Source organism: Passer montanus, unplaced genomic scaffold, assembly GCF_014805655.1.
Source record: "Passer montanus isolate IOZ18808 unplaced genomic scaffold, ASM1480565v1 scaffold81, whole genome shotgun sequence".
In the NCBI taxonomy this organism is placed as follows: Eukaryota; Metazoa; Chordata; class Aves; order Passeriformes; family Passeridae; genus Passer; species Passer montanus.
Window position 1 is genome coordinate 807333 of NW_024373368.1, and position 20833 is coordinate 828165.

At 52.5% G+C, this 20833-nt stretch overlaps 1 protein-coding gene across 8 annotated transcripts in view; it reads left to right on the top strand.

Moving 5' to 3' along the window:
* LOC120513426 (S-adenosyl-L-methionine-dependent tRNA 4-demethylwyosine synthase TYW1-like) overlaps positions 1-20833 on the top strand; it is a 97400-nt gene that overhangs the window by 63154 nt on the left and 13413 nt on the right. For all 8 annotated transcript variants that reach the window (XM_039732871.1, XM_039732863.1, XM_039732868.1 and 5 more), the window contains exons 15-16: positions 6900-7010; positions 14476-14643. In XM_039732871.1, coding sequence (XP_039588805.1) covers positions 6900-7010; positions 14476-14643 — 279 coding nt within the window. The remainder of the gene's footprint in view (positions 1-6899; positions 7011-14475; positions 14644-20833) is intronic.

Genomic DNA, 20833 nt, shown 5'->3' on the forward strand with positions numbered 1-20833 from the left:
GGTTCAAGAGAAGATGCAGAACCAGTCCTCATCATGTGGACATCACCTCGTAATTGTATTTTTCCTGATTCTCTAATTAGTTTTTTGCCTGATTCCCTCACAAGGAGCAGGAATGGCTTTTGCATGGAAAGGTAGTGGTAGGTGTGTGTTTTGGTTTGGGGTTGATGCTTGTTTTTTGTGAGTTTGGGGTTATTTTGTAGAAACATCCCAGTTTCTTTGGCATTAGCACTCAGATGACGGAATCATGGAATGGGTTGGCTTGGAAGGACTTTAAAGACCATCCCTTTCCACTTCTCCATCTGCTTTGAGGAAAGGTTTTAAATCTCAGATGAGAAAAGTTGAGCACCTAAAGAGATATTTTTGTGCTTAGACATACCAGGAAACACAAATCTTGGGTCATTTAGGAGCCCTGCTTTAAATACCCAAATTTGACATTTTTGTTATACCCATGTAAAAACAAATTATTTTCTGCTGGTTTTACACAGTAATAAACTTGGTTTATCCAAGTCCAAAGAAAACGTCCCTTTTGGAAGTGCAGTGTGACTGAAAACTCCAGGCTGAATTAGAAATGTCTCAATTCTAGTTAAGCTCAGAGTTCACAGTAACTTTTGGGTCACTGTAGGCAGGAAAACACAGGGCCCAATGATCCATCTCCAGCTTTTGAACCTTCAGAAACTCCAGAATCATGGAAAATCCACATCCCCAAGTAGAGTATCAGTAATTTGGTTTTGCCTTTCCCCACACCCAGACAGGAGGCAAAGAAGGTCCTTGGTATGAAGTGAGATGTTGTGCAGGGTCCAGCAAGAGGGTGAGGGTGGCTTTGTCCCCATCCTGGGGACGATGTGGGGACAGCAGGAAGGTCCTGGGTGAAGCCCAGGACTCTGGAGCTGAGCCTGGGTCTTCTTGAGCACCGAAACTCCTGCTTTGAGCTTTGCTGGTGTTTCACAGCAGAGTTAATGTGTTAATTAGCCTATGCTAATGAGCACCTTTTTAGCACCGGAGACAAAGGCTGCACTTGCTCTCACCTGGGTATTACTGGCAGCTGCTGGAACAATGCTCCGTGGGTTTGTGGGTTCCTACGCAGCAGAGCCTCCTCGGGGTTTGCTTTAATGTTCATTTGCCTTAAGAAAGAAAGCTGAAAACTTCTGTGCTCTGTGCTGAGTTCAGCTGTGAGGGGAAAATCCCTCCTGAGCTGTGCAGTGTGCTCAGCTGAGCCCTCCCTGGCCCTGCAGTGACTGTCACAGGGGGTGACACTCACTCCCCATCAGTCACATCCATCTGGTGCTGGATGGGCCAGGGCAGAGAGGAGCCCCTGTGCAGAGGGAGGCTCCTGGTTGCCACAAAAATGGATTCATCCGTATCTTTCAAAGGACACTGAGCCTTCCCTGGTGGTGCTCTGGAGCGTGATGGGTCCTGCAGAGTCCAGAGGAGGCCATGGAGCTGCTCCCAGGTCTGGGACACCTCTGGAGCCAGGCTGGCAGAGCTGGGGGTGCTCACCTGGAGAGGAGAAGCTCCAGGGAGAGCTCAGAGCCCCTTCCAGAGCCTAAAGGGGCTCCAGGAGAGCTGCAGAGGGACTGGGGACAAGGGTGGAGGGACAGGACACAGGGAATGGCTCCCACTGCCAGAGGGCAGGGCTGGATGGGAGATTGGGAATTAGGAATTGTTCCCTGGCAGGGTGGGCAGGCCCTGGCACAGGGGGCCCAGAGCAGCTGTGGCTGCCCCTGGATCCCTGGCAGTGCCCAAGGCCAGGCTGGACAGGGCTGGGAGCAGCGTGGGACAGTGGGAGGTGTCCCTGCCATGGCAGGGGTGGGATGAGATGCACTTTAACATGCCCCCAGCCCAAATCATTCCAGAATCCTGTGACCTGCAGAGCTCCTGGGTGCTCAGCAGAGCTGGGTTTGTGAGAGGCAGGAGTGACCTCCAGTCCTTTCAGGGGGGCTGTGTCTCTGGTGAACTGGAAGCTTTGAAAGCTCTGCAGTCTGGGGGGCGTTGGGATCTGAGATTTCCTCGGGCTGTGTTTTGGATCTTTTCTCCCTGGTGAGCTTTCTGCATAAAGCAGTTCCTTATCGGCTGTGGAGAAGAGATTTTGGCTGCAGGGGCTTTTTTTCCCCGATCCACATCGCTGTGCCAAATAATTTCCAAGCGTGAAGATGGCTTTGATATGTGCGTTCAGCGCTGGGGCCGTCGCGGAGCCGGGCAGGCTCGGGCTGAGCCCGGGGCTGGGGGCAGTGCAGGGCTGGGGCTGCCCCTGCCGCCCTCACAGCGGCTCCTGCCAGCTCAGAACCTCGGAGAATGTGTCATGAAGGGGCTTTTTGCAAGTGGAGCCTTTCCTTGAAGAGAGGAAAAAAATCCTGATGGAAGGAGCTGCCTTTGAAGTGGCTCCTGCTCCTCATCCGGTGCTGAAAGGGCTGTGAAGTTGTGTGAAACAAAGGGCAGGTTCTGTTTAGAGCTTGCACCATCATTTCCTCCCCCCGAGAGTGCTTTTTTCATCCTGCTGTGCTGTGTTTCTGTTGAGAATGTTGAGATTCATTAGCTGCAAAAATCGGGATTTCTGTGGTGGAGACTGTGGATGAAATGACAATAAAATAATTTCATCAGTACCTAAGAAATCCATGTGAGCGTTCAGGATACCTGAGCCTAAGCCAGCAGCTGAAACAAAAATCTGGGTGTAGTTCTATTTATTTCCAAACAGGGGGACATTGGTATTCTGCCTGAACAAAAGAGTTCAAGTGACAGGACCCAAGGTAAGGGCCTTGAGATGCTTCCCTGCTCCCCTTGGAGAAGGGGGCTGCTCCCCTGCCCCAGCCAAGCCTGTGTCCCTCCAGCATCCTGCTCTCTGCAGGTGACGTGTTCCCTCTTCCTCCTGGGATTACACCTGGGCTGTTTCATGAAGAATAATTACATTTGATCTAGGAAAAAATGAATGTTGAGGAGGAGGGAATTAAAAAGAAATGATAAAAAAGAAGCAGCCTCAATCCCTCGTGGTTATTGGAGTGGGAAGGGAGCACTTTGCCAGAGTGACACTGAGTCCTCTGGTGAGTGTCCTTGGCTGGGGCTGGGCCAGAGCTGTGCCTTTGAGGCTGGGCCAGCAGCAAAGGGATCCACTGGTACATGAGACAGGCTTGAGGATGTGAGGATGGCTGCCAGGGATAGTGTCCCTGCCTTGGGACCAGGCTCTGGAGTCAGTGCTGCCCCTGTGCTCTGGGCTGGCCCATGGCAACTGGCCCCTTGCTCTCCAGGCTGGACCAGGGAGCCTGGTGTGTTCCAGGAGGAGCTGTGGAGGGGGGGCAGGGGTGCAGCAGCCTGGGGACTCATCTGGGGGTTCAGCTGAGCCTTGGGCTCATGGGAAGGAGCTGTGTCTGTGTTGAGGTGATCCCAGTCCTGACTCTGAGCTCTGACCATGGGCACTGCTGGTGTGGGACTGGGGCATGAGACACCCTGAGACAGAAAGTTTGGTCTTTTTCATGGAATCACAGAATGTGCTGAGCTGGAAGGACCCACAGGGATCACCCAGTGCCACTCCTGGCCCTGCACAGACACCCCAACAATCCCAGCCTGGCCATCCCTGGAGCTCCTGGAGCTCTGGCAGCCTCGGGGCCGTGCCCATTCCCTGGGGAGCCTGGGCAGTGCCAGCACCCTCTGGGGGAAGAACCTTTCCTGAAATCCAGCCTGAGCCTGCCCTGGCCCAGCTTCCAGTCTGCTTTTCCTGTCCCCACAAAAAGCTGCCCCATAACCCTGCAGTGCCAGCCTCTGAAGGGGACAGGCAGGGAAGCACGAGCCAGTCAGGGGGCCCTGGCAGCTGTGCCAGCTCCCAGGGACAAGGGGGACAAGAAGAGCCTCCAGTGCAGAGTGAAGCCACATCTCTGACAAAATGCCCTCATTTTCTGAGGGTGTTTGGATACTGGCTCCACCCTTGAGCTCTAGTGGAGGTGTCCTGCCCACAGCAGCTGGAATTGAAGCCCTTTAAGGCCTCAACCCAAACCAGTCTGTGATTCCATGATTACTGGTTTGGGGCCAAAATGTGTCAGTCAGTGTGTGCTGAGACCCACCCAGTGGAAGGATTCTTTATCCTGAGGATCCTCCCCTCAGCCTGCTCAGGCTGTGTTTCCTTGGTGCCCTGTCCTGACACTGAAGGGCTGCTGTGCTTCCTGGGGTAGCCTGGAAGGATTTTAGCAGGAATTTCCCCCAAAGGGAAAAGGCTGGGGTTCTCCTGGCTAGTTCTGCCCTCCTTTGTCCTCAGGAGTTTCAGGAGCAGGAGGCTGTTCCTGACTTGCATTTTTGGGACCCTGGGAGCTGCCTTCCATGCCAGGCTGCTCTGTGCACAGAGACACAGCAGACCCACAGCCTTCACTGGCACCCATCTGCAGGGTTGTTCTCACACTGCCTCCTCTTCCTCTGTGTTCTCCTCATGACTGGAGTGGAGTAACAGCTGCTTTTCCTGGAAGCATGGAGTGTGGAGCATCCCGGGCTGCTTTTATATCCTGATGCTTTAGATCCTTAAATTCTCACGGCTTAAGCTCTTTATTTCTTGTTTTGCTGTGCTTATGAGAAGATCTCCTGGGGCCCTATTGTACAACAAATACAAATAATCCATGAATAAAACAGCCTGGCTGTTTGTACTGCTGGCAGTCTGCAAGGATTGCTCCCAGATAACGTTTTGGGATATTACTCATTTTGATCTCTGCCTTCTACCAGCGTTTCTCTGCTCAACAACACTGCAGGGATGTTGCCCTCTGGAAAGAGGCTTCTCCAGATTAATTTCTGATTTTTCTACCTGTTTGCTGTCTGCCTTTGGCAGAGTTTCAGTTTCTTTCAGTGCTTTCCCTGCCCAGCCATGGTGAGTTCCTGCAGGTTCTGGGGTAGTTCAGGTGTTGCAGAGGGGCACACACAGAGGCTGCAGTTATTCCTTGTCAGTGCTGCCCCAGGGGGAGAAGCCCTTTAAATTCACTCATAGCATGTTAGTTTTATGAAGTCTTTGACCTTAAACTTCTAAATGAGCTGGGATGTGAATTGCAGAGTGGTAAAAGGAGATTTGAATGGGAAAAAGCCCCACTTGCCTGCCTGGGAGGATGTGCTGCTCTCACTGGGGCTGCTGTGAAACAGGACCAGTTATGTTAAATACAAACTGGTATTTACTGGTGCCTTGAAGCTGCTGCACTTGTTCTCCACTGGGAGCTGCCCTTTGGGGAGCCATTAATTCATTAATTGGTCTCCAGTAATTCCACAGGACTGATGGGGTGTGGGCACTGCAGATTTTCCTCCTTAGATCTTTTCCCTCTACTTTCTTCTTCCCCTGTTATGTGCAAACACCATGTTTATTTTTCTGTATTAGCTCCTCTACTGTTCTCCTCTCTTCAGTAATTAACGGTTGATTTTCTGCTTGTCTCTTGACCTTTCTTTTGCCAATCCATTGAAATCAGAGGAATTTCTTGTCCTTTAAATATCTGCTTAAATGCCACGGGTAGAGGACGGCTGGTTTAGTTCTTGACATATTTGGAAGATGTTCCTGGTGTTCATTTGTTTCTCTTCTAGTTATTTCTTAGTAAATAACCTGGAAGGTTTGCATAGCAAATTGGTGTAGAAATTACATTTCCCTCCATGGAACACACAGAAATGGGTGGTAGGTGAGTGATACATTGATTTTTATAGGCAGGGCAGAATTCACTGATGTGGCAGTCAGGATCTGAAGGACTAAAATGTTCCTTCTCTGGAATGTGCCAGGGCCTCCCCACCCTCACAGGGAGGAATTTCTTCCTCCTGGTCCTGTCCCTCCATCCCCTGTCCAAAGTCTCTCTCCATCTTTCCTGCAGCTCCACATTTACATTTTCCAGTCCACAGTGTGCAGAGACAGCAAAGGAGTTCATCTAAACTGCAGATTTGCCAGAAAAAATTGTTCTATAAATAAAAACAAATTCCAAAAATAAGTGAAATAAAACATCAGTAGAAGATGAAGGGGAGGGGAAGGATGGAAGCCAGCGGATGTGAGGAGTGAGCAGCGGATTTGTTCCATGGTCAAGTGCTTGTGTTGAGAGGCCTTTTGTCACCAGTGATTCCTTTGGAGAGCAGCCCTTGGAGGGCAAATCAGAATAACTCCAGAAGCTCTCTGCCCCCTTTCCAGGAGGGAGCTGGATCTGGGAATCTTCTCTACATCCCCCCTGGAGGGGACAGCCGGGGGGTCGGGCTGTGCTGCCAGGGAACAGGGACAGGAGGAGAGGGAACAGCCTCAGGCTGGGCCAGGGGAGCCTCAGGGTGGATTTTGGGAAAATTTCTCATGGAGAGGTTGTCAAACACAGGACCAGGCTGTGTAGGATGTGGTGGAGGGGTTTACCAGCCCTGTGGATGTGGCACCTGGGGACATGGCTCAGTGGTGGCCTTGGCAGTGCTGGGTCAAGGTTGGACTCGATGTTTTGAGGGCTTTTCCAAAATAAATCCTTCCATGTTAATGTGAGAGTCCCCTTGTACTGATGATCCAGCTGGAGGCACTGAAACACCTGTAACTCATGGGGAGGTTTTGTGCCTGGGGAAGCAAATCCAGGAGAGAGAGATATTTCCTGCTTATTGTGCCAGTGAGTTAAACTCCTGTACAAACAAAGTGCCTGGGATCTGAGGTCTGCAGAGGGAGGATTTGTGTGGCACCAGCTGGCTCAGCCCAGGTGAACAGGGCAGATTTCCTAAAGGAACAGGTTTGCTTCAATCTCTCAGTTCTTGGAATAAAATAATGATTTAATTTCTTTCTCCTGTTTGAATCTGTGTGCAAGACTGGAACATCTTTCCTGGGTCAAAATGAGATGTCAGTGGGATTTTTACTTTGTTCCTGGGTGAGAATGGGATGTCAGTGTGATTTTTCCTTCATTCCTGGGTCAGCATGGGATGTTAATAGGATTTTTCCTTTGTTCCAGCAACAGCGCACTGTTTACAGGCTGACCCTGGTGAAAGCTTGGAACGTGGATGAACTCAAAGCTTATGCTGACCTGATATCCCTTGGGAAGCCAGACTTCATCGAGGTCAAGGTGAGCTGCATGGAGCTGTTTCAGTTTTTTTGTCCCCATTTCCCCCCTGCCTTTAGTCGAAACTTTCTGAGTAATTAAAATTCTTCTGACGTGATGCACAAGAAACTCCTCTCTTGTTTTTAATATTAGTGAACAATAATTTACATTCAGGTGGTGTTTTCTAGTATCCTGTATGTACCTGTGGAGCAGGTTTCCCTGTGCCACAAACCAAACCTTGTACCAGCCAGCCTTGATTTCTCTCCAACAGAATCATCACTGTCTGGCCTTTTTTTGTATTTCTGTGAAAACAAAGATAAACAGCTATTCCTTCTTTATATCAGCTATCAGTTGAAACAAAATATTCCAGGTTCAGCTGGTAGTTTGGGGTAGGATTCTTCCCATCCTAATCTCGAGTTTTGCCAGGGGAAAGGTGAAAGGTTCAGTGATGTGTTTGTGTTTGGCTGGGTTTGAGGGCTGCCAGCAGATGTGAGATACAGCAGGGAGGAGGGACTTTATTGTGGGCTTAATCAAGTCAGTAAATAGAGCCTGTAAAAAAAGTTACAAACTTGTACAGAAGGCACCTTCCCATGTGCTCTGAGCATTCTCACCCAGCAGCTCCTGCAGAGCAGCACAGCTGTTTGTGCAACTCTGTGTTTGTGCAACTCTGTTGCTCCTGGACTCTCCTTTTTCTTTTCTCATTTCCTTCTCTTGTATAATTTTTTCAAACTTTCTTTCATTTTTTTAACCTTTTTTAAAAAATTTTTCCAACTTTTTTTTGCTGCTGCTATGAAGAAAAAGCCTGGATTTTGCTGTGAAAGTTTGACCTTCTGTCAGCACGGAGAGTTTTTCTCTCTGGGTGTGCTGCTGAAGTTGGGAGCTTCATCCCAGCTTGAGTTTGGAGTTTGGTTTGGGGATAATCCCTTGGTTTTCCATCTTCCCTGGATGTGCAGGATCCTGCCAGGGAGGGGAGGGCAGGGATGGAGCAGAGGCTGTGGGGCTGGTGCTGCTGAGGCTGCTCTGCCGGGGGCATTCATGTTAATTAGTGAGATGAGGAGGTGCCAGTTGATGTTCCAGCAGGGATTCCCCCAGGAACTGTCCAGGGCAAACATCTGTCCCTGCAGGGCACGGGCTGCTCTTCCCTCTGCCTCACAGTGTCACAATGCTGCTTTCCCAGAGCTCTGCCCTGGAAAATTCCTGCCTTGCTCTGCCAAGGAAACACATGAGTGGTCACAGGTGTACTCCTGGTGCTCTTCCAGCTGGGACAGGGATTTACCTGGATCTGAACCCTGTTTGTGGGAGCTGGGATAAGGATATTCATCACAGGGATATTCCTGGATCTCTGAACCCTGTTCTGTGAGCTCTGAACACAGCTCCCCTGTGAGCTGGGACAGGGAGGGGCTGGGTGCAGTGGGATGCTGGCACTGGGGGTCCAGTGTCACACTGTGCTGATCACACAGCATTTGGGACTTGGCAATTTGCCCCAAAAGACCTGGTATTTTTGATTGAAAATAATTTTTTGTGTTCCTTTGGGAATGAAGCATATTTGGGGTGTGGATAGGCCTCAGCATTCCTTTCTGCAGCCCCTCAGTGTGCCAGGGTAAAAAGCCAAGGACCAGGTGGTGCTCAAACCAACCCTCAAAGAGGGATGGGGACATTCTGCAAAGCTCTGCCTGACAGTGGGGCTGAGCCTGGGGATTTTCTGGCTGAAGACTTGGGATAAATGACGTCCGTTTCAGATGAAGGCAGCTAATCCAGTGTTGTTCCAGAGAGCCTCACGGGGTGGATGGAGAGAGATTTCGATTCTTGCAGGGCTTAATCCTTGTTCTCATTTCCATGAGTGGCTCACAGTGCTGTGACTCTGTGGGACCCCATTCTCCCACTTAAGCCAATAGTAAAGGGAGACTCAGTCATTAAAAATGCATCAAATTGATTTATTGCCTTAATCTGTTCTAATGCCAGTGTGTCACTGTCACACTTGTAAAGAGCTGATGGTTGTATTTAAGGTCTGGAATGTGCCAGAACTCCTTTTCTTCCCACGGTGCCCTCTTGGAGTCCTATGAAAGCCAGAGGTTTGTTTGATGCACAGCATTTTTGTGTCCAGGGAAGGGAAGGGAGCTGGGAAGGGGCTGGAGCCCCAGGAGAGGCTGAGGGAGCTGGGAAGGGGCTCAGCCTGGAGAAAAGGAGGCTCAGGGGGCCCTTGTGGCTCTGCACAGCTCCTGACAGGAGGGGACAGCCGGGGGGTCGGGCTGTGCTCCAGGGAACAGGGACAGGAGGAGAGGGAACGGCCTCAGGCTGGGCCAGGGGAGCCTCCAGGTGGATTTTGGGAAAATTCTTTAACTGAAAGGGAGGCCAGGCCCTGGCACAGCTGCCCAGGGAGGTGGTGGAGACCCCATCCCTGGAGGGATGTGAAAGATGACTGGACATGGCACCTGGGGACATGGGTTAGGGTGGCCTTGGCAGTGCTGGGTCAGTGACTGGATTTGGGCTTAGAAGTCTGTCCTTGCTGAATTCTAGAATCATGGAATGGTGTGGGTTGAAAGGGACATTAAAGCCCACCCAGTGCCACCCCTGCCATGGCAGGGACACCTCCCACTGTCCCAGGCTGCTCCAGGCCCTGTCCAGCCTGGCCTTGGGCACTGCCAGGGATCCAGGGGCAGCCCCAGCTGCTCTGGGCAGGGTGAAGCTTTGGCACTCAGCTCACAGCAGTGGTGTGAGCTCCAGCCTGATCAGAGCCTTCCTGCTTCCCCCTGTCCCTCAGAATTTAAGGAGGAAACCCAAAGCTGCCAGGCTGGCTCTTTGTCCCAGGGCTGTCCATGGCACGGTGTCTGAGGGCAGGACTAGGGCACAGCAGGGATCCAAGTCATGGCACAGAATCTTCCCAAGCCTTTGTGAAGGTTTTCAGCCACTAGGAAGCTCTTTCCCTGCTGATTTTCCTGCTGATTTTTTTCATGCAGTTGGATAATCTCAGTGTCCAGCCCAGCTCAGGCTGCTGTTCTGGGACTGCAGCTCCTGCTCTGGTACCTGAGGCCTGGCTGCAGAATTGAAGAGACCAAGCAAATGTGTGCAAGGAAGGGCTGGGGGAGTGTCTGTCCCAGTCTGCTCACTCTTGTCAAGTTAAACAGTAAAGACTGTTTAATTGCTTAAAATAATGAGGAAAATGAGCTGTGCCTTAATGAGTTTTTAATTGCATGCAGCAAGAAGCGATTGCCCCCACCTGTCCAACGCCCATTCAGGATTCTGCTGCCATCCCAGCTGGAATTTAGATGAAGAGGTGAAGCTGAATCACCCGTTCTGGTGCCTGCTGTGAATAAACCCAACAATGTATGATTTCCACACCTGAAAAAAGACCAGCATTGGACACTTGCTGTTAGAGAATCACAGAATCATTTGGGTTGGGATGGACCTGCAGGACTGATCCAACCACTCCCAGCACTGCCAGTGTCCCCAGGTGTTAAATCCCTCCACGGATGGGGACTCCAAACCTCCCTGGCAGCCCCTTCCAAAGCCTGACCACCTCTTCCATGAAGAATTTTTCCCTGGGGCCCACCCTGATCCTCCCCTGGCCCAGCCTGAGGCCGTTCCCTCTCCTCCTGTCCCTGTTCCCTGGAGCACAGCCCGACCCCCCGGCTGTCCCCTCCTGTCAGGAGCTGTGCAGAGCCACAGGGGCCCCCTGAGCCTCCTTTGCTCCAGCTGATCAGTCCCAGGTTGGACCTGGTGGTCCTGGAGGACTTTTCCACCCCGGATAATTCCATGGTTGTGACCCTGGAGCAGAGGGGGTGGCTCAGCAGTGGCTGTTCCTCTCTCCATCCTCACAGGGCTCATGTGGAGAGCTGGGGTGAAAGGCTGGTCCTGTGTTTGAGTTCAGCTTTCCCAGGAGGAGTTGCTTCCACTTCCAGGGAATCCCTGCCTATTTCCAGGCAGTGCAGCACCCTCTGCCACGGGTGTGGGGGGTCTGGAGAGCTGCTGGGAGATGTGGGGCTGTGCTGTACCACCAACCATCCTCAGTCCTACCTGCACACTGAGGCAGCACAAAGGACTGATGGCCTTTGTTAAATCAACTTGAAAGTGGTGATGAAAAGCAGCCAAGGAGTTGAATCCTGGCTGAACCCACTGCAGCAGGAGCAGACGTGTGAAGCCATGTGGCTGTAATTTGAGGGGTGCTGCTGCTCAGCTCAGGAGTGTTTTCATTGCAGAGATGGCAATCAATGTGGCATTGAGGCTTTTTATATTTGTCTGGGGTCATGGCTGGCCCAGATTTTAAACAGTGTCTCTGTCACTCAGCAGCTTGGCCTACACTTTGTTCTCTGTTAATTTGCACGAGCCTCAATTAAATTTATAATTTGTGGGCCTGGAGTGAAGAGAATTGTTTTGTTCAGTAATTAAATTGGGAAGTATGGAGTGTGAGTGGAGAAACAAAGCGCTGTCAGCTGTAGTTGTTTCCTTCAGAGCCCTGGGGATTAAAGGGATTGCTGGCTGTGTGCATCCCGGGGCAGCAGCCAGGTCCTCGGGGCAGGAATGTGCTTCCCTTGCTTCCCACAGCACCAGCAGCCACCCTGGCACAGGCTCTGAGCTCACTCAGCTCCATTACAGCTGAAAATCAGCCCTGGGCCCAGCACAGGCAGGAGCTGGAGCTGCTGCGAGCAGCCTGGGACAGTGGAAGGTGTCCCTGCCATGGCAGGGTGTGGAATGGGATGGGATTTAAGGTCATTCCCAACCCAAGCCATTCCATGATTCTGTGAACTCCACAGCATGCCCAGCACAGTTGCTCTGGGTGCATCCTGGCAGAACCAGGAAGAGCTGGATGCTTTTCAAAGGCTTCTGCATTTCAAGGTACTTGGCCAGAGCTCCGTGGATTAGGCTGCTCAAACACCCTTATTAAGCAGGTAATTAAGAGGCAGAATCGTTGCTGTTCCTGCCGCAGGGAGGCTGGGGAGAGTGCTCTGGGTGAACAATGGGATCCTTTCCTTTTTAATTCTTGATGTCTTAATAACTGTCTTCATGTATTACTGCAAAGCAGAACGTGACCGCCCTCATCAGCTCCGCATGGGTTTTAAGTGCTATCAGCTGTTAATTAACTCCAGTTTGAAGAAGTTTGGAAAGTTGAAAGCTGCTTTCCTTCGGTGTGCTGAAAGCTGATTCCCATTGATTTGTGCTAGGAATTAATCAGCCAGCCAAGCACTCACTTATTCCATTTGCCTCTGTGCTTTCTTTGCTTGTAAACGATACCTTTGTAGTTTACTGAGAGCATGAATCACGTTGGAGCTTCTGAAGAATTTTCCCCCTCTATACTCATACATTTTTCATGCTGCTCAAATCATAATCTGGATAATGAGTGTGGGGAGAATATTGCTGTGTGTCTCCAGCTGAACTTTGGGGATCCAAACCCCTGATTTGCGTGGCTGGCTGCTCTGATATAACACTGACTAATAGAGAACAAACATGTTTCAACTCTGGGTTCAGACTTACAGAGCTGGCCTAAAAAAGCCTGAATGTACATCCCTGGTGAGCACTCCCTGGCTTGTGGCCTGTCAATCTTCCTGCAGGCTGGCTCTGAGTTATGGTGCTTGGGCAGATTAATGGGAGGAGTCCCTCATAAATTTATGGGTGAGAAAGTAATTGCTTCCAAAACTTGTACAGTTCCCAATTAGCAGCAGGCTGTTGCTCCTGCAGCCCTGTGTGTGCACTGTGCTCTGGTTGAAAGTGTTGGCAAAGATGTGTCTGCACATTCTATGTCCAGGGAAATGCAGGTAAATCAGGAACTGGGAGCGTGGTGGCAGCTGGAGCCTTGCCATGGTCATGCCACACATGAACCTGGATGCAAATTCCATTTAAAGAGGTCAAAGTCTTCTTCCCAGGGGGAAAACCAGGAGCAGGCCAGACACAACATCAGTAAAACTGTGTTGTAAAGGCTGGTGCTTGATGGGATTTTGTGACTGGAATAAAAGAGCTCAGCCCAAGAGCAGAGAGGCTGGAACCACCCAGAGAGGGGGGCAGAGGGGGCTGGGTGGTGTCTGGAGGAAAAGCCCTTTGTTCTGTTTGTCCTTTGGGCACCAGGGTTGTGACCAGCCCTGGGATATGGTGTGTGATCTCCTCTCAGGGATGGCAGATGAATTGCTGGGAAATTGGCAGTGAATTATTTGATTGGGATGAATTGATGGGGATCATGATCCTGGCTGTGAAATATTTTCAAGCAGACATTAAAAGACACCCTAAAGCTGAGCAGGGTTTGCACCCCAAGTGGGCAACACTGAGTGCTCACCACCCACCGAGCTGCTTGTGCTGTGGGTAAATTATAGGGCAAGGAACTTTCAGTGTTCTGTGCTGTCCAAGGGTTTTGTGTCATACAGGGGGTAAACAGGGAGGGAGGGAGGAAGGAAAAATAGAAAGAAGGAGAGAAAAAAGGAAAAGCAAATTTGAGGCCGTGGCTGAGACTAAATCAGTAATTTAGGAGGTTCAGATGATCACATCTCCAAATTAGGAGTAACTGGTCCCTGAATGGTGTGGCTGGATAAGGAAGGCTTGGATGTGGCACTCAGTGCTCTGAGCTGGGTGACACAGTGGGGACTGGTCACAGGCTGAACTTGGTGAACCTGGAGGGCTTTTCCAGCCTCAGGAATTCTGGATTCAGAGGCTGAGGGTGGTGGATGGGGTGGAGGAGAGCTGGAGGTGTTGCACTCCCTGAGCAGTCCCCCAGAGCAGCAGTCCTGGCTCTGTGTGGGGACAGAGGGACATGAGTCCTGCTCCAGGCTCTCTGTCCATGCCTGGCTGGAGGGGTTTGGGGAGGGATTTGGAGCAGGAGCCCCTTTTCTCTGACACCCCGGGATCTGCAGGGGAGGTGTCCTTCAATGGTGTCACCTCTGAGGGGCAGTTCTGGGGGTGCCTCCAGAACATGACCCAGAAGCTGCTTCCCAAAGCTCCAGTGCTCCCAGCAGGGAGGGACTGAGCTTTGTCTCAGTCTCTGCTGTGCCAGGGATGCTCCCAGTGCCCATCAGCTCCGTGTGCACGGGATGGGTACAGCCCACCCAGGCACCTGCTGGGCTTGGGTACAGACAGGGCATGGCAGAAATATCACAGCCCGGGCTTGGAAGGAAAAGGCCCAGAGCTCTGTGGCACATGGACAGGATCTCTGGGAGTGTCCCACTGACATGGCATTGGTTGCCCATGAGACTCTGCCAGACTTGTCACGTTTCCAGCCCCCGTGACCTTCTCCAAGGTCCCTTGGTCACTCAGGAGCATCCTGCCTTTTCCTGTTAAAGCAGTGTTCCAGGATCAAGCCCAGCCTGTGTGCCACTGCTGGGGACACCTGGCACAGTGCTTTGGGAATGTATCACTGCAGGAGGGACCCATTTTGATGCCATCTAGAGATCTGTGACCTTGCCATGGGATCGGGTGTGAGGGGGCAGAGCCGGCAGCTGCAGGGTTTGCTGTGGCTGGCACTGCCAGGGCTGGGGGTGCTGAGCTGACTGTCCTGTTTCTGTGTCCCCAGGGTGTGACCTACTGCGGGGAGAGCTCTGCCAGCAGCCTGACCATGGCCAACGTGCCGTGGCACGGGGAGGTGGTGAGCTTCGTGCAGGAGCTGGCGCGGCTGCTCCCGGAGTACGGCATCGCCTGCGAGCACGAGCACTCCAACTGCCTGCTGCTGGCCCACAGCAAGGTGAGCCTGCCTGGGCAGGACACACTGCCTTCTCTGCTTCTAACAGCCTTCTTCTCCAGAGTTATCCCCAGTGGTTTAGGCTGGAAAAGCCCTCTGGGTCTTTGTGCCCAGCCCAGCAGTGCCAAGGCCACCGCTGACCCATGTCCCCAAGTGCCACGTGCACACCTGTGTTAAACCCCTCCAGGGGTGGGGACTCCACCCCTGCCCTGGGCACCCCATTCCAAAGCTTCCCAAGCCCCTCCAGTCACTGGCCATGAGAATCCATGGTGTGCCCCGGGATTCCAGCCCTTCACACCCCTGGATGCCACTCAGACCCAAGGGATGCTCTGTTATTTTCCTGTTGCCCTGAGCCACCTTTCCAGAGGCAGAATCACCACATTTGAATCAGAGAACCACACAATCATTTGGGTTGGAAAAGCCCAACCACTGCCCCAGCCAAGGCCACACTGCCCCATGTCCCCTAGTGCCACATCCCAGGGCTGTTAAACCCCTCCAGGGGTGGGCACTCCACCCCTGCCCTGGGCAGCTGTGCCAGGGCTGGACAACAAATTCCAGGAAGGAATTTTCCCCAAAATCCACCCTGAGGTTCCCCTGCCCAGCCTGAGGCCGTTCCCTCTCCTCCTGTCCCTGTTCCCTGAGCACAGCCCGACCCCCCGGCTGTCCCCTCCTGTCAGGAGCTGTGCAGAGCCACAAGGGCCCCCTGAGCCTCCTTTTCTCCAGGCTGAGCCCCTTCCCAGCTCCCTCAGCTGCTCCTAGGGCTCCAGCCCCTTCCCAGCTCCCTTACCTGGATATGCTCCTTGGGGTCTGCACTGTCATGACAGCTTCTGTGGGCAACCTCTGCCAGGGCCTCACCACCCTCATGGTGAAAAATTCTCTTATATCCAATGGAAATCGACCCTGCTGCTGTTTAAATCCATCAGCCCTTGCAATAGGTCCTACTGGGAAGGTTTGTCTCCCCTTCAAGTACTGGAAAGGAAATTAAATGAAATACAAGTGAAATGCCAAAAAAAAAATTTAAAGGATGCAGGAAATGAAAAATAATGAGTACATATTTGCTTTCTGAGCTTCAGAAAAGATTAATAGAAGGACAGCAGAAAAAGATAATAATGTGCCAGCTGGGCACCTGATGAAATTGTTGATTGCTGGAATGTTTTGGGTTGGAAGGACCTTAAAGCCCATCCCATTCCATGGCAGGGACACCTTCCATGATCCCAGAGAGCCCCAATCCCCAATGTCCAGCCTGGCCTTGGGCACTGCCAGGGCTCCAGGGGCAGCCACTGCAAGGTCACAGCTCTGGGCACCCTGTGCCAGGGCCTGCCCACCCTCCCAGGGAGGAATTTCTCCCAAATATGCAATCTAAAACTAGTTTGGAATCTGCAAATAGAGCAGCTGGGAGGGAGCAGAGAAAACCAGCACACCTGGCACTGGTTGTGTTTGATCTCACCTTAAATTGGCTTTATTTACAGTCTCACTCCTGGCTGTTGCCACTGGCAACTGTTCCTGAGAAAGCAAAATCTCCTTTTGCATTGTGAGGTCCAGGAAAGCAAACAAACAGATTGCAGAAACCTTCTTGAGGCAGAATTTAAGTAACACCATTAGCAAAGAGAATAAATTGGTACCTGTCCAGGAGGAATTCAACAGCTGCTTCTACTTCCACAGCCATTAGCAGAGGGTGTCTGTGGGAAGCAATCTGTCCTCGGTGCTAAAATAGCTAATAAAAAATAAATTTATTTTCATTAGGGTTTAATTTTTGAGTTTCAGGCTCTAGTGGAGAATATAATCTGTCAGTGCCTATTATTTGCAGTAAAAACCTGTGCTCTGGGACTGGGATCAAACTGGAGTAATTGCAAAATCAAAGGGGTCCTTAAAAAATTAAGGACTCGCCGGAAGAGTGTGATAAAAATCATTAAGAAATGTGATTTATTTCACTGTGTTTTTCTAGGTCTGAGTTTGGAGGTGTTCAAACAATGCTCCTGATAAGTTTAATGCTGTCATTGAATGCCAGCGTGTAGGAAGGGGTCTGGGAATGTCAGGAATAATCCATCCCACAGCTGCTACCTGAGTGGATGGGACTCGTTGATTGGCACCTGCTTGTGATGAGTGACAGCTCAAGAGGGAAGTCTCTCTTAAGGGCAGGGATTTAGGGAGAAAAGGGATTTTAAGGAAAGCAAACTGCAGGGTGTGTGTCTGGTGTTATTTTCTCTCTCTGGAGGTCACGGGGTGCCCCCAAATGGGAACTGGGGCACCTGGGGGCCTGCAGGGTCCTAAAACTCTCCTGTTCAGCCTCCAGGTCCTTTCCCCCACACACATCCCTTTCCCTGCTGGCCACCAGTGGGTTCTGCTCTCTGGGAGCTGCTCCTGGGAGCCCTCAGGGGAGGATGGGTCCCACTTGAACCTCAGAGAGCTTTGCATCCCAGGGGAGCTCAAAAAGTCTAAAAACTGAATGCTCACAGCCAGATGCTGGATTTCACTTCCCCTTCCCACACCCCAAGGATCACCCCAGAGAACAGCCCCTGTGCCCTGCCCCCCATGCCCTGAGGCTCCATCTCTTACTGGAATTTCCATGGCTTTGGGGCACTGGGTGTCAGCTCCTCAGATCCCAGGCTGGTTTCAGTGGGGAGGGACCTCAAAGCCCACCCAGTGCCACCCCTGCCATGGCAGGGACACCTCCCACTGTCCCAGGCTGCTCCAAGCCCTGTCCAACCTGGCTTGGGCCCTGCCAGGGATGGGTGGGTCCTGCTGGAGCCTGAGGGATGAGTGGGGACAGTCAGAGCTGGGGGCAGCCTTTTCTTGGCTGGGATCTCCCCTTCCCTGCCCTTCCTGCATCCTCCTCCTGGCCTTCCCCTGGTTCCCATCCCTCTTTGGGAGCTGCCTGGTGTTTGGGCTCCATCCTCTTTGATTCTGTAGCAACAGTGCTGAATTCTTGAGTAATTCTCTTTGCTTTTGAGTAAATCCCATAAACCATGGTCACAAAAATGGGATTTATGGCATCACTTTGAACTAATGAGCTGAGATATGGACGCAGCAGCAACTTTCTAATGGAACAGTTAATTCCAGGGACCTTTTCCAGAGACAGGCCTGGGGCTGCTGCTGTTCCTGCTTGGGACACTCAGTGCACCCTCAGGAGGACCAAAAGAGCTCCTGAGAAGGGGGAAGGAGCTGCAGCTGCCTTGCAGGGAGGATTTCTCTGAAGGAAATTCAATATCTTGGTCATTTCTGGACTAAATCCCTGTGCCCTAAGGTGCTGGATTTACTTTCCATGTGTGTTCCACCCTATCCTTGTCCCAAAGCACTTCCAGCCCATTTTGTTCATTAACCCTTTCCCCCCTGGAGCAGGTGGTTGTTTCCCAGCTCCCTGGGGCTTTACAGCACCAGTTTCTGGCCAGGTCAGTCAGTGCTGCTGCTGCCCCCAGGCAGGCTGAGGCACTGGGATGCCAGAGCTCTGGGGCAGGACAGGAGGGTTCCATGTCTGAGCACCCCTGGGACCCCAGGGCTGATTTCCAGCTCATGGGGGGATGCAAAGCTCAGGGAATGCTCCTGAAATTCCAGTGCCTGCTCTGTCTGGAGGTCTCAGCTCACAGGGTGACATGAGAAGCGTGGGCTCAGCACCCTGCTGCCATCAGCCCTTTCTGTCTTCATTAATCAGACCTGGGATTGGTTGGGAAAGCTCTCCAAGACCATTAAGTCCAGCTGGCCACCCAGCACCACCACCATGTCCCCACTTGCCACATCCACACACCTTTGGGACACTTCCAGGCATGGGGACTCCACCTCATGCTCTGGGCAGCTGTGCCAGGCCCTGACCTCCCTTTCAGTGAGGAAATTTTCCCTGATATCCAACCTGAACCTCCCCTGGCACAATTTTTGACTGTTTCTGCTTGTGCTGTCGCTTGTTCCTGAGAGAAGGGACCAGCACCCACCTCCCTCCAGCCCACAGCCAAGACTGCACAGGCAGAGTGTCCCTCTCTGGCTCCAGGCACTCCCTCGTGCTGCAGGTGCAGCTCTGTGCTCCAGCCCTCCCTTGCCTCACCAGCTGGGTTCTCTCCCTGCTGGATGTGCTCTGGGATAGCCTTGTGTTCCCCAGCATGGCAGGGGCACCGTGGCATCCACAAAGGGACAGGCTGTTGGGGACATCCCTTCAATAAGGTCATTTCCCATACCCAAACTCCCTTGTGAGGGTGGGCAGGCCCTGGCACAGGGTGCCCAGAGCAGCTGGGGCTGGCCCTGGATCCCTGGCAGTGCCCAAGGCCAGGATGGGGCTTGGAGCTCTGTGGGATCATGGAAGGTGTCCCTGCCATGGCAGGGGTGGGATGGGCCCAAAGCAGCCCAGGATTCTGTGTGGCTGTAGTGCTGGGGTGTCACAGCACCTCCAGGGCAGGTGTTGGGGACAGGCACCAGCCTGGCCAGAGGTGCCCATCCCTGTCCTTCATCCACAAAATCATCCCAGCCAGGAGGGACTTGGCCTTTTCCTCCCGGTGCAGGCACAGCTCAGGGACAGGCACTGACGTGTTCCGTGCAGCATCCCACGCTGAGCATCCCAGCTGTATTTAGGGAGGAAGAGGAAGCACTTCACTGCCAGCTGCACATCCCCTGACAAGGGTGCATCAGGCACAAGGAGTCCGTCACGTTCAGCTCCTTCCTGCCTCTGTCCTTCAGAGAGTGGGAGCTGTCCTTGTGATCCAGGGACAGCACCACAGGGAAACCAAACCTGGAGGAGAGGGCCACAAAGAGATGGAACATCCTGGGATCTGTAGCAGAGCAGGGGATGGCGTGGAGCCCAGTGTGGACAGGGTGACCCCAGCTGTGGACAAGGTGTCTCAGCAGCCAAGCAGCCTCCTTGGAGCAGCTGTGAGCCGGGAATGGTGGAATTCCCAAAGGTTTTCTCCCTTGTCTCCTGGCAGCAGGAAGGTGGCTCTGCTGGCCTGGCTGTGTCAGTAATGATAAGCAGCTCTCCATTGTGCTGAAGTTGTCTGACATCCATCTCTGGGAGTGGGAGCTGCCAGGTGGAGCCCTGGCTCCATTGCAGCTGGGCAGGGATTAAAAACCCCAAATCTGCCATAAGGAACCTTCTCTTGGAACAGCACCCCGGGGACAGGGGGTCAGCACAGGATCCCGTGGGCTGTGGCTCTGCTGGGCTCAGCTCAGGGCAGTTCAGGTTGTCCCCTCTTTGGGGATCCAGAACAGTGAATTCCATCTCCAGAACAGTGCATTCCATCTCCAGAACAGTGCATTCCATCTCCAGGCATTCCATGTGCTGCCTCTGGAGGAGTTCCCTCTGCCCTGACACCTCGGATGGCTCCTGGGCACAGGCTGAAGTCGCTGAGGGTGGAACTGCAGGGCTGCTCACTGCTCCCAGCTAAAACTGATGGGAACTGTGGTGCTGGTGGCTGCTCCCAGATCCTGTCTGCAGAGCTGCTGAGGGGTTGAAGGCTTGGTTGTTCCCAGGGCTGTGTCCCTGTGCTGGTTTTCCTTCAGCCCCATGGACTGGGATGTGAAGAAACTCAGCTCTGTGTGCCTGGCATCTCACTGCTTGTGGGATCAGTCAGGGAATGGTGTGGGTGGGAAGGGACCTAAACCCCACCCAGTGCCACCCCTGCCATGGCAGGGACACCTCCCTCTGTCCCAGGCTGCTCCAAGCCCTGTCCAGCCTGGCCTTGGGCACTGCCAGGGATCCAGGGGCAGCCACAGCTGCTCTGGGCACCTGTGCCAGGGTCTGCCCACCCTCACAGGGAACAATTCCTTCCCAATATCCCATCCATCCCTGCCCTCCTTCATCTTAAGGCCATTATTACCATCTCTTACCTCACCTGCAATTTAAAAACCGGCTCAATTCCCTCCTAAAGCCTGAGGTTGGGATTATAATTCAAAAGGAGGAGTTTGCAGGCTTTTGCCAAGCACTGTGACCCTGTTCAGTGTAATTTCACACAATATTTCTCCTTGTTTTGCTGAGTGAATCCAGTTCAGTCACTTCCCCTGTCAAACAAGGGGAGCCTTAAATAACTGTGAGCCTTAATGAGGTGAGAAAGGGGTCATAATTCTGGGAATTATTTGTTTGTCTTGGGGAGCTGGTGCAGTGTGCTGTGTTTGATGGCAGCCTGCGGGAAGGTGCAAAGCTGCTGCTTTATCCCAGGGATGGGCTGTCCCCAGAGGGAAATGGAGGAGCTCAGGACGGAGCCATCCAGATAATTTT